Genomic DNA, 13,633 nt, shown 5'->3' with positions numbered 1-13,633 from the left:
GTAGCTGGAGAATACAGTAGGGGTAAAGTAGTCATTGAATGTCAACTAAGCAGGATTGTTTTAAGGCTTCATGGTATATTCTGTTTCTGGCATCCTATATGAGACAAACTATGCTGTCAATTGAAACAGTGTTGGTTTTTTTCTTTGTGACTGCCTTTTTTACTAACTATTTCTGCAAAGCTGCTGTTAGATGGTAAAAGTATTTTAGGGCCTGACTAATACACTGTGGCTTAATGAACTGTAGGTGGCATTCAGTAAAGCAGCCCAAGGACTACCTGAATCTGAAAGTAAGAAACAGTTCATAGAATCCAAAATCTCTGTAGAAGAAATGAAAGTGAACTTCATGTTGTGCTAAGGAAATTTACTGTAAATAAAGAGTCCATCTATAGACTATTATAACCTCTTTAACATCTATTTAAGGTGACCTATTTTTCTTCTAAAATCCTCCTAATTCAACTGGTAAAATTATGTATTCTGACAATATAATCCTCAAATCTTTGGGTAGACAATGCTGACATGTCTCATTTTGAGCCCATTTAAGACCCGTTAACATGTTTCAGACTAGAGTAACCTATTAAATAAATACATCAGGAAAAAGCTTTTACTGGTAATGGTTGTTTTGCTTAGGTGACTATGGCTGTAATGTATTGTGAGTACATCTGGTACTTCAGTGCTTATCAGTGATCTTTTTTCCTTTAGGCGGTTTCCTAGAAACATGATTGCTTGCTGGTCTTGATCTCACAGCTTTGTGAAGACTTCTTCTCTGATAATGTCAAGTTCAGGCTACCCTCCTAACCAAGGAGCATTCAGCACAGAACAGAGTCGTTACCCTACTCACTCTGTCCAGTACACCTTTCCTAGCACCCGACACCAGCAGGTAAGAAAACATGAGGGTTACAAATTTAGCAAGAGTGTAATTCGGGTGTTTGCTATGCCAAATGGGATTTGTTTTTATTTTTTTTTTTAAACCAATGAAATACAAGTCAGTCACATCTGAAAACAGTGGAGTTGCAGACCAGTATGCCCTGCTGAGGAGCACTGCTGCCAGTGTTGCTTAGGTAGATAGTTGTGGTTTAGTTTGGTTTGCCTTCCTTTTTTCTGCTGAAAGCACTGCATTTTGATTCTTCAAGATTATATATGTATCTGCTTTTTTACTTGGTTTTTGACAGAAAACTGAGTTTTATAATTCTCTGTCTTTATCATGGGGAATTAATATAAACTTCCTGGTATTACCGTTGGTTTCTCGTAGTTAAATAAATTCACTAGGGATTGTGTTCATAAACTTCTGTTGTAGTTTTGCTTTAATTTATTAATGTTTAGTCATCATAGTAAATTTGTCCAGCTTAAGTGTGGCTGAGTCCATATGCATTGATAGCAATAATTTTCCAAGAATGTGCAAATAATCTGACTGTAGTTAGTATACATTTAATATGAATGCAGTGTTCTGGGTGTAACAAATCCTTTGAGAGACTGGACTCTTGGGGCATTTGTGGGTACTAAATTTTTATGGGGAATTAATCTCCTATTAGGCCTAGGAGCATAAGTAGTGAACCCATAGTCATCTTTTCTCCTTCTACGTAAGGAGTATTGTGCTAGATTCTCTGTAAGCTAAATGTAGTGCGTGACAAAATCTGTGTGCAAGGTGGAGAACATGAATCTGAAGTATAAAAACTTGTGTTACACTCTGAATTTTTTCTGAAGCCGCTGTACTAGTGCTTCCAGCTAGCTGTGTTCTGCTAGCCAGAATTGGGATAATGGATTTCTAAGAATCTCCTACTTGATCATTTCTGCCGAGCATTTATTCTGCCATCCTGTGCTCTCTATGACATGGTAGGCTGTGGAGGACTAGCTGTTGGCTTTAGAACAGCTCGGGTTTCCCCCATTTTAATGTAATTCTTCTGCTACAGATACTTTAAATGTTTTGTTCTACTTGCATGTTTGCAAAAGGAAATTCAAGAATTGGAGCTTTTTGGCTTGCTCTGTATTTATTTTTAGATAATTTGTAAAAACAAAATCTTATGGGTAATGACCTATTGCTTCTCTTTGGTTAATGCCAGCTGCATGTAATTATTAAAAGCAAGTGGTTGAAGACCTATATATACAAATAAATTGTCTTGTACCTCACTTTGATTATAAATTATATCAGTCAGAAGATGCATTTTGTCTGACTTTTAGTCCTAATTAATAGTGTCTGATATGAAAATATCTTGAGGTGGTAACAGAAGGAATTGCCTCGGGGTTGCTGAAATATAATCTTGTTTTACCACTTTGTAGTTGAATGTGCAAAATTGATTTTAAAGGATATTTTTTGAAAGGATATTCTTCTGCTGCTGAGTCATTTGCATTTTGTTAGAAGTTAACGTTAGGTGGAATTCTTAGCATAAGTATTTAGTCTCTTTTAAAGTTAATTTAAAACTTAGAACTGCCATTTACAAACTTTATTTTTTGAGCTTAAATAAGGCTTTGGTGATCTGGTCTTGGTCTGTATTTAATACCTTTGGAAATGATCATTCCGTGATGCCAGATGCTTTTGATCCTGTTTTTTGTGCCTTAGTTCTTGTTAACATCAGAAGTGTTCCATTTAGGAATTTGCAGTTCCCGATTATCGTTCGTCTCACCTGGAAGTTAGTCAGGCAACCCAGCTCTTGCAGCAGCAGCAGCAACAGCAGCAGCAACTTCGGCGCAGGCCTTCCTTGCTTTCTGAATTTCACCCAGGCTCTGACAGGTGAGGACGCTGTTTTTGAAGTATGTGAACATGAATCTTCTATGAGTCTGCGCTTTCTGTAAAGTTAATTTTAGCTTCTGAATAGAAAGGTTTTTGAGTTTCACAGGTTTTGTCTAAGTATTTGACTTTTATTGATTGGTGCTCCATTGTTGTAACAGTGTCGGTCTCATGTGTTTGAGTGTTGTAGCTGTTGTGCAATTCCTCAGTCCCTTTGGCTTAACTAATACATTTGTTTCACAGACAGGAAGTGACAGTCTGCTTTGCTTTTCCCACACCTCCCCTAACAAGCTGTCAGTAAAGTTCTGAGAATCCAAGTGCATATTGCAAACTTTTTAATGCTGTTTAGGCTAGAAGTGTGTAAAGTTTGTACCCTAGGATAATTTAATCTTGCTGAGTAGAAGCAACAAGTGCAAGAGTTGTTACAGTGTGAATATTACCTGTCATATTTCCTAGATTAGGCTTGCTTATTCAACAGGTTGTATCTGTGTGGCTGGGCAAGTAAGAAACAACAGAGCTAATTGGGTATTTGAGTTCTAAGAATTTAAAACACTGAAATGTGGCACAAAATGGATTTCTAGGCACAAAGGACTAAATCAGTGTGTGCTGTTTTTGACAAGACGCTTGACAGCTTCGTATCATTTGTTCTAAATACCCTTTTTGTCAGTCTCGTATACCATTCCTGTCTCTGTGTAAGTAGATGCAACTGACCTGGGTTCAATAGGTTAACTGAAGGCAAATGTAGTGGACAACTACAGTGAATCATATGTTGTAATTTAGTTTCACATTGGTAGTATCTTACTTCTCAGTAAAATGGGTTACTTCACATGGATATTAAGGAATATTCAAATGTACATTAGTATTACTGTAAGGTTGATAGGTTCAAGAAAGTTTTCAGACTGTGTTAAGCATTCATTTGACTATATACCTGAAGAATATTAGATGTACTCTGAAAACCAAATTTAGAAATTAAAAACCCACTACAGATCAGAATAAGATTAACTGGATTGTAGTAAGTTAGTAAGAATATGCTTCTGTTTAGTTGAGAGGTTACTATATGATTTATGCACCTCAATTCTTTAGCATATTAGTATGCTGATGTACAGTCATAAGGAAGTGTTACTGCTTGTAACAACCTCTTTTTTTCTTGGACTCTTAGTAAGTATATCTGCTAGGAGCAACTTTATATGCTGGATTACTGCTAGCAGTTTATTTTGGCTATAACTGAGGTTTCTGGTTCTGAACAAATACCAGTGATGAATGTTATGTAAATACTGGTGTGGCTTAAAAGCTCATTAGAATATTCCCAGAAATAACTTGATAATAGTGAAATCTGGGGCTTGCATATTGCCTTCATCTTGTGTCACCAAAATGTCAGTAATGCTCTGTTTTAGTGCTGAGAATCATAGTAGCTTTTAGAGCTCTCAAAACTTCAGTTTATAGCAGAAGTAAATTTCCCCCCGTGTTGTAAATTTGTAAAAGCTTATTCAGTAGTTCTGGCAAAATACAGGAAACTACTGTCATCTCTTCAGTGGCACTTCATAGGAAGATGTTGAAGCATATGAGGTTCTTTTATGGACATCCTGTGCATTGCACTGTAAAGAAGCTAGTGATACTGTTCTTTTGCATTTTTCTGAGAAGGAGGAGTTTTTAAATGACTCATGGATTGAATCAATGACTGTTTCTGTTGTATAGTAGCATTTTAGTAGAGATCAAGTTCCAAATAGGCTCATGGCTCGTTTCAAGCATTCTGTGTATATTTAAAAATTATTTGACTGCAAAAATGAAATAATGGAGCTGTTGTGGCCATCTGTGTTCAGTGGAATATAGTACTATATTTGTCTTATGGATTTTTTTTGTTTATAATTTGAATCAGAGCTTGGATTTGAACAATATCATTGTAGCAGTGGTAAGTTTCTTTGAGGGTTTGTAATGATAGGCATGCATTTAAACAGTGTCTTTTAAGATTCAAGTTACCTTTCTCTTTTTCAATGGATTTTAACTGTTATATTTTTGAAGATCGTACTTAAAAACATTTGTCTGCCTTACTGTTTAGAAGGATCTTCCCTGAATTGCATCTGTGTATTTCAAAAGGGTTGACGAACACCAAATAAGTTTTCTTTTATGGAAAATGTATATTTTAATAGTTTTTTTCTTCTGTATATTAGGCCTCAGGAAAGGAGAACTGGATATGAACAGCAATTTCATCCAGGTCCATCTCAGACAGATCATGATTCACTGGAATCTAAGCGACCACGTCTTGAACAAGTCTCTGATTCCCATTTTCAGCGTGTCAGTGCAGCTACTGTCTTGCCTTTAGTACATCCTCTGCAGGAAGGGTTGAGATCTGCAGATATTAAGAAGGTAAAGCCATTTTCTATTATAATGCTGAAGGTGTAACTTCCTATGTTGCCGTAAGCTAATAATTTTTTTTTTGTTAGATAATTTTTTTTATTTGTTTAGGTTCATTCTTTAATCCCAGAAATTTAATTTTACACATTATCACAAACTGTGGTCATAAGTCAGTGTTACTCTTTTATAAAAAGAACAAGAAGATAAGTCTTCCTCAAACACAGTAAAGAGACTGGAGTTCTGAGTTGCCACTATACTCTTAAGTCATTAAAACCTTAGTCACAAAATGATTATAGTATAGTGCATGAAATATTTCTGCTTTTCAATTGAAAGCTGCCATCAAATGCATTCAAGTCCATTTTTTTACTGTAATTAATATTTGTACTGAATGGTCAAAGTACTTCTCTCTGCCCCCTTCCCCTTTTAAGCATTTGAAATGGATCTGCTTATTTACATAACACTAATTATATTTGTCACTGTCTCATTTTGGGTAAACATAGGACAATCTAGTTTGGTATGGATATTTTCTATTGTAGGTACTGAATATTGATTAGAGCAATTTGTATAAAGCGGATAAATGTCTCTTAAATGAATATTTAACATCTTCTGTCATGCATGCACACAAGCATACAGCCTCACACACCAAAAAGGTGGTGGATAATGGGTGTGACTTCTGAAGGTGAGCGCTCAAGTCTCTAAACTCAGATCATTTAAAGAAAAAAATTCACCATATGGATTCGAAAGCTAATAGGCAACAGATTTTTAAAGTTGATTACTTGTCTTGCCTTCTCTCTACCATTCCTTTTATCATGTGAATAAACTGCCTGTGAAGTAAAGTGAAATCATGACAGCAAGTGATTTCTTAGTAACTTCCTCTGTTGCATAGCAAAGATAAGATCAAAGCGGGTTGGAGAAACCAAGCTAAGGCATGCAATGTTAACATGCTTGCATGTAACTGAATTTTTATCCAGGCACTACATACAGAAATCTAATGTCTCAATTTAGAAATACAACCTAGTATTATCTTGAGGAGAAGTGGCATTCAGACACGTCATCTTTCAGTCAGATTAGCTTGAATGAGGGAGGTATTACTGAGCTAGCATTTGCCAGCTAGGTAGTCATGCAGCACGATGCTCTGAGGACATAAACAAAGACAAGCTACAACAGTGCTGATGTTAGAACATGAAGCATGTTGAAATATGTCGTTTGGAAACAGACAAAAAAAAAACAAAGGAAAAAAAAAATCAAAGCCAAATGAACAGTGATCTGTCCTCTCTTAAGTCATTGCTTCTCTTAAGTCATGTTAAGTTCTCCTGAACTTAACATTTATAAGTTAACACAACTAACTCCAGATGTACTTTATCAGGCTGGTCGTGATTATCTTCAAGAATATCCTCGTCAGTATATGTGCAGAGTACTGAGGATTGGTTCTCAAGTCACCCTTCCTTTAAAGATAAAAGATACTCTTTACATTTATGAAGATATATTTTTAAAAGGGAGATGTTTTGATTGTAGTTTGTTTTCCAGGTAAATATTGAAGCGTGCTGTTATTTTTAAAGGTGGATTTGAAATTACAGTATCATGAATGGGTTGTCAGTTAATTCTAAAATATTTAGAGCATTAATAAACTGAAATATTAAACTTTAACTTAGCTCCTCAACAGCGATATAGATAACTGGAAATTCTTTTAAATTCAAGCATGCTAGTTTGGTTACTGAACACTCATTCACATGTTATCAATACGACTTGATTTCTCTCTATCTCTACCACCCCACCCCAACCCCACCTCCTGTCCCCATGAAAGGACCCGGCTTTTGGAGGAAAGCATGAGGGACCATCTTCTCCAATTTCTGGTCAGCCTTGTGGGGAGGACCAAAATGCTTCACCTTCAAAGCTGTCAAAGGAAGAATTGATACAGAGCATGGACCGTGTAGATCGTGAAATTGCGAAAGTCGAACAGCAAATCCTTAAACTGAAGAAAAAACAAGTAAGCATAGCAGACACTACTGTTGTTATCTGCCAGTGAAAGAGGTGTGGAAAAACTTCATTTGTTGTTGTTGGTGGTGAATTTTTTGATTACATGAACCAAATGAACAAGTTAAAAAGGGAAGGTTATGTATACGATTTTGCTAGAATGTTTAAATAGGTGGGACATCACATAAACATTTTTTGAAAATAGCTACATAGGAACATCAACAGCAGATGGCTTTATATTTTAAACTTTTGTTAGATGACTAGTGAAACAAGGGCACTGTGACTGTAATTTCAGCTTTAAAAATGACTGCTGCGTGAGGGGAGGCTATCATCTTTCTTCTTTTGTAGTCTGTGCAAGGGGAGAATCCCTTGCATGTGTCTCTGAAACCAGAGCTTGTACAAAAGTCCCTGGATCTTCTGCTTTCACGAGCGTAAGAGATCCTAACATCTGGACCTAAAGTCAGCCTTGGGGGAAAGTGTAGTAGGAAGGGTGTGAGTAAACAGAGAGTGGAGAAATAAAGGAGGAAATGTCACTTTTTTTAGTACAGTCCTGGCTATGCTTTGCATCAGAGAACTGCACTTCAGCTATTGGAAGCAAAGGAAATGTTTGCTGGCAGTAGTTGTTGCCTTCCCAGTAGCTGTTGTGGCCAACTAAACCCACCCTTCAATCTAGGCATCTGTTATTCATTGGCAAAAACAAAGTTCTTGTCTCCTTTTCGTTTTATGACTTTCAAAGATCCAGATAGAAGTAGTGCCAGCTTTGTGGGTTTTTTTGTTGGTTTTTTTTAGTGGAAACTGTAGGAAATGAGAGTTACACTATAGGATTTGTTAACTTGTAGGTCCAGGATAACAAATAGACAACTCTCTGGAGCAGTATGTTTTTATGGTCTGGAAGCATTTAATTACACCTGAATTTTGATGACCTGTAAAGTGACCTTCAGCAGAAGAACAAAAAAGGATGTCACTGAGTACCTGGCTGTATGTTAATGGTGCTTATCTTCTTGTTTGTTAGTTTACTTTTCCACAAAATCAGCAAGTACTATGCATATCATCTATGAAGGTCCATTTGTGCACATTTGTACTATGATTTGACTTGAAAAAAATTACAAAGTTGCTGTTGCCTGCAATAGCCGAGCCTGTTTATTATGGCATTCTGCAAAAATTTTAGATTTTGAATTCTTATGCAGCAATATAACACATTCTAGCCAGTGCTGTAAGACAGGATGGATCCCTAGTGTCAGAATTTCTTTGTTGTATATTTGTGGCAGGCATGTATGAAGGGTATGTACAATTAAAAAATGAAGATGTCACTGAACCAGATTTATTTGATGTGAAAGTAAATCACAGCAGTGTAGTAGCTAGGAAAATATTACAGGTTTTTTTGCTTGTTTGGTATTGTAACAATCTTGGAACTTCAGTATATGTGGAGTGGTTTATTTCTGTTGTGAAGTCCATTTAGAATGATGCTCTCTGCAGATTGTTAGAAGGACTTTTGTACCTTTTTAAAAAATAAGACTGTAGTAATAATGACACTTGAATATCTACAATGTAGAAAGACACCTCTGTGGATTACTTCCTCTGTGAGAAGGCAGGTTTGGTGTAACTGTTCTCTAAAGTTAATATTTTTGTTTAAATAGTGATAAATTACAATGCGACAGTGGATTTAAATGTCAGGCTGAAACAAGTCTGATTCAATGCAGGTGAGTCTTGCAAACAGTTAATTTGGTTTACCAGTAGTACAAAAAATAGTCTTGGTATTGACGCTGTTTGCATTAAAACCATTTCATTCATTCCTTGTCAGTTAAGAAGAGAAATAACAGGCAGTGCTAACTGTTGATCAGATGCATATTTTATCTCTGGTGACTAATTACTGGTAAGGGTAACATGGTGCGGATGGCTGATTTTCTTTCTTTCGTCTCTTAGCAACAACTTGAAGAAGAAGCTGCTAAGCCTCCAGAGCCAGAGAGGCCTGTCTCCCCTCCTCCAGTGGAACAGAAACACCGCAGTATTGTCCAAATTATTTACGATGAAAATCGGGTAAGCATGATTTTCAGTTGACTAAGTGTAGCTGTGAATCTGACACAATGTGCGAAAATTCATTACGTCTTAATTTACTTCCATGGGGGCTATTTTTGCTTCTCCTGTTTTATTGATTTGCCCACCCCTCTTTTAATATTCATTTACTTCTTTAAGTGAAAGACACTTGCATGACATTTTAATTCTTGATCACAGGATCCTCCTTCTATCTCATAAGCAGTCTAGGGAAACACATCTATAGGTCTTATCCCTAGATCCTTGTGTTGAGGTGGATAGATATATATAAACATGCACACACACACATACGTGTGTATATATATGTTTGTATATGTGTAGATAGGTAGATATAAAATAATGCTTCAGAAATTTATCTTGAATTCTCTTTTCCTCACATAAATACTGACAAGCTTGGCTGAAGACCCAACATTTAAATTAGCTGAAGGAGGAGAAAAACTGCATATGTTGTAAGATTCTATGCCTTCTTTTTAAATTCTGACTTCTGGTACTTAAGATTTGGATGAATGAACAGATATGAAGAAGTAGTACATAGGTGAATAGTGAGCTTGTGTTGCATAAGTGGTGAGAAAAGTACAGGAGCTCAATAATGTTGTCAACAGTAGCAAAGTGCTTCCTGCTGTTTTTTTCCCTGGTAGTTTGAGATAAGGGAGTTGGATATCTACTGGTTTGGAAAGTATTATGATCTTCTGCGAGAGTGCTATATGTTTGCTTAATTTCCCAATTTTATTTTGTAGTTTAGAGGAACAGTTAGCTTCTATTACAATAGACTATTTTTGAAAATATGAGGTGGTAAAAAACTTCAACACAGTACTAGATTTTATACAGTTGAGCTGTGTCCCAAGGGTTCCATGCAGCTTGTTCTCCCCTTCCCCCAGTTATCTGTGGAATTTGATGTATTTACTCAATACAGCACATTAGGGCAATTATTACGTTATAAAAACTGATGTAAACAATGTACAGCAATATGTTTACTTCTGGTTACAAACCAGTTTTACTGTTTTAAATCTCTTTCACACTATAATGTAATTAAAAATTATTAAAATCATACAATCACCTTACAAGACTTCCTCAAGCTGAGTCGCATATTGAGTAGTAGGCAAAACTATGTGAATTTGAAGACCTCTTAGCAGGCTGCTATGCAGCTCTTTCTCTGCTAACTCTGGTTACAGGTGGGTTTTACAACAGAATTTTGAACTTGCTATTGCATTCCCCATCCTGTGTATGTGCCAGTAGATAGGGAAACCCATTTTTCTGTTGCCTGAGATGGAGTAACACGTCAGTGTATAGTCATCTATTAGCTGCTTCTGTCTGTGTAGCTGTTCATATAGTATTCTATACACAAGGTGAATTACCAAGCTTGATGTGTTTGTGAAGCGATTTAGCACTTGGTTTGAGTTCTCATATCAGGAATTACATGTACTGTAGAATGGCAATGTTGATGGGGCTTAATACAGATAGCACATGTGAATACTCACTGTCTTATTTAAAGGGTTATTAAAGATGTATTAAGCCATTCGTGTACATAGCATTTCTTTGGTGTCTTGTCTTCTGCAGTTGTACAAGAGGACAGTCCCCTCAGCAGCTTTGCTTTCATCTTCAAACCATGCAGTTTAGGATAATTACTTTTAATATTCAACTACTGTTGGCTAAAGTTTGGTTAAAGTAATAGGGCTATAGTTCAGTTTTAAATGTTTTGAGACCAGAAAAGCCATTCTACCAGGGTAATACTATAATATTTCCTTGATATATAATTATTTTGTACAGCTGTGAGTTCCAAAAAATTTCTCAAGATTGAAATCACATGGAAAGAGGTTAGAACTTAGCAGAACGCTTTCTAATAATAACCGCTTTATGGATTAGTTTCTCCTATATTTTTCTTTGCAGATGTCTTAGGGCTAGCACATACAGCTGTTGGGGGGGGGGAAGCAAATTTGAACTAGTATGTTGGATCATTTTAGATAGCCTTGTCTGCTGACAAGGGGCTTTGGAAGATCATACAGGCTTGAAATGAATTTGTGAAAGCCAACTGGCTTATTCAGTGCTGCCTGCTTTAGGGTCAGAATTATTCTGGGGTCTTCACCTACTGTGGGGGAAGGAGGACCTTTTACCTCTGTGTGTCTGTGTTTGTACACACTGATGCACACTCCCAGACTTGGCAATTGGAGAGTTTTAGTCTCTTAATTCCGTTTTTCAATGCTAGCTATGCTTTGTTTTACTGGACACCTTTCTTCATCTTAATTATTATTTGCTGTATTATTTATTAAATGTATGGTCTCTTTGAACTGCAGAGGTCAGTTTCTCCTTTTATGCTCTATCGGCTTCCAGACATGGAGATCAGAGTAGAAACAGCAGAATTCAAGTACAGGTTTCTTGATTTGCTGAGGCAACATTGCAGAAGTAGTTTAAGAAGGCTATAGCATGGTCAGACAGCGGTTTAGCAGCTAGCTTAAGTGAAAGAGTTCAGATATACTTTTGACACTAACTTCAGATGTTTTACTTAGACTATACCAAAAAATCTTACTTGCAGAAAAAAGCAGAAGAAGCTCACAAGATTTTTGAAGGTCTTGGTCCAAAAGTTGAACTGGTAAGTTGTGGGTTTGGGTTTTTTTTTCTGTTCTTTTTTCTGTATTGCCAGTCGTTGTAATTCTATTATGGTAAACAGATGTAGTTCTGTATTAATGTATAAAATAAGTGTGTGTTTAAATGCACTGGTGAATTGGGGCTTGAGTGAACTGATTGGCTGCATAAGTGTAACTTTTAAAATAGATTTGAATCTATTTGAGAGAACAGTTTGAAATACGAAAAAAATGACACACTGTTATATACGTAAGTAGTTACAATGATCTAATTTTAAGTAATGAAATACATGCTTTGTGTTGAGTATCTTCTGGTCCCTTCAGATTGCTGCATCTCAGATTGAGTGCACTGTTGGCAGAATACTAAAATATTGTTAAATGTATTGCATATACTTTTAGAATTACATGCATTGAAAAGTACTAAGCATACCTTTCTAATCTAAAATTGTAGCCACTTTACAACCAACCATCAGACACAAAGGTCTACCATGAAAACATCAAAACGTAAGTGCTTTAATATCTTGTCATTGTGCCATTTAAGGGACCTAGACTTAAACATTCGCTCAAATTTTTCATTGCTGTGATTTCCAAACAGAATGTGTGTACTTTAACCATAATTAAAAGCTTTCAGTCCATGTAACTTTCCAATTTCTGTGTTGCAGAACAGTGCTGCAAGACACGAGTTATATATACTGAAGGCAGACAGAAACCATAACTTTTCATCTTAACTTAAAGACAAAAATAAATCATAAAACTTAAGTTGGTAACGCTTGTGTTTTTCAAAGTCTAAAATACCAGATTTGACCTAGATATGTCTAGTCAACTTTTCCTGAATGTACTGTTCAAAGAAGTGTTTTAAAAGTTAGCACTGTCAGTAAACCGTAGGAGTCGTCCTGAATTTTTTTTTTTAATTATCTATTTATTTATTGACTTAACCATGTACTTATTTTTTGTCATGGGCTATGAGCAAAGTTATTGCATGCTCACTTACTTGTTATTTAGGGCAAACCAAATTCAGTGATCTGAAATAAACTGGTTGTCTTCTCCTGGAAGAAACGTGGATTTTGAGGAAAATAATTGTTTCTTTTTTTAATATAGAACTTTTTTCTCAAATTTGTATGAGCTATGTTTTTTTAGTTCACTGAAGCAAATATTGTTTATAAATTGAAATAAAATTTAATAGATTCATGTTTAAATGTGTTTAAGTAAAGTTTATTTGTACTCAAAATTAAATGTCCATAAAAGAGACCTTCTCCATGGTGTTTTTTTGTTGCATCTGATTACTTTGAATGTCTTCGTTCTTCAAAGATGATGGTGAACTCATTCCTCTACAGAAAGTCATTAATAATGTAGAACAAAATCTTAGTTTTTACCTATCTGTGTCAAACCAATATTGATCTCACTCTGTAGCAATATTATAAAATACCAAAATAGTGTTTAATCCATTGCAACAAAAATCAGCTTATTTTGAAAATATGTATTGCTACTAGACTTTGGTGAAAATAATTGAGAAATTTTAACTGTCACAAAAGTGTGTATTTCTTGCAAACCCTCCTTGAGGAAATCCCACCCTATTGTAACTATGTAAAGCAAGGCCTTTTCATGGCTTCTCTAGAATGGTAACTGAGAATAAAATACTTAGTTTCATGTCTTGCTTTGAAACTCAAATACTGGTGGTTTTGAGACAAACTTTACTGCTGTGGCATGATTATCCCAGTTCAAATTTGTTGAAGAACATTACTCTCTTCATAAGATTTGTTATTCATAACCAATTTCTGTACTACCAGTTTTTACAAAAGAAGACATGAATTGTCAGTTTCAGGTGTGAAGAAATGCATAGTGAGTTATGTGCATATTACTAAGCGCTACTAAGTTTTACTACCATTTTGTAACTATAGAAAAAATCCTACAGATGGCTGTCCTTTAAAAACTTCTCTTAAAAAAAGTAATTCTT

At 35.7% G+C, this 13,633-nt stretch overlaps 1 protein-coding gene across 3 annotated transcripts in view; it reads left to right on the top strand.

Annotated features, from left to right (window-relative positions):
* The window catches only part of NCOR1 (nuclear receptor corepressor 1), a 73,422-nt gene that overhangs the window by 13,715 nt on the left and 46,074 nt on the right, over positions 1 to 13,633 (top strand). For all 3 annotated transcript variants that reach the window (XM_075032817.1, XM_075032818.1, XM_075032816.1), the window contains exons 2-8: positions 700 to 877; positions 2,586 to 2,725; positions 4,891 to 5,086; positions 6,879 to 7,061; positions 8,972 to 9,085; positions 11,631 to 11,687; positions 12,131 to 12,183. In XM_075032817.1, coding sequence (XP_074888918.1) covers positions 770 to 877; positions 2,586 to 2,725; positions 4,891 to 5,086; positions 6,879 to 7,061; positions 8,972 to 9,085; positions 11,631 to 11,687; positions 12,131 to 12,183 — 851 coding nt within the window. In that variant the 5' untranslated portion in view covers positions 700 to 769. The remainder of the gene's footprint in view (positions 1 to 699; positions 878 to 2,585; positions 2,726 to 4,890; positions 5,087 to 6,878; positions 7,062 to 8,971; positions 9,086 to 11,630; positions 11,688 to 12,130; positions 12,184 to 13,633) is intronic.

This window comes from Buteo buteo, chromosome 7 (assembly GCF_964188355.1).
Source record: "Buteo buteo chromosome 7, bButBut1.hap1.1, whole genome shotgun sequence".
In the NCBI taxonomy this organism is placed as follows: domain Eukaryota; kingdom Metazoa; phylum Chordata; class Aves; order Accipitriformes; family Accipitridae; genus Buteo; species Buteo buteo.
This window is presented reverse-complemented; position numbering and strand designations above follow the sequence as displayed.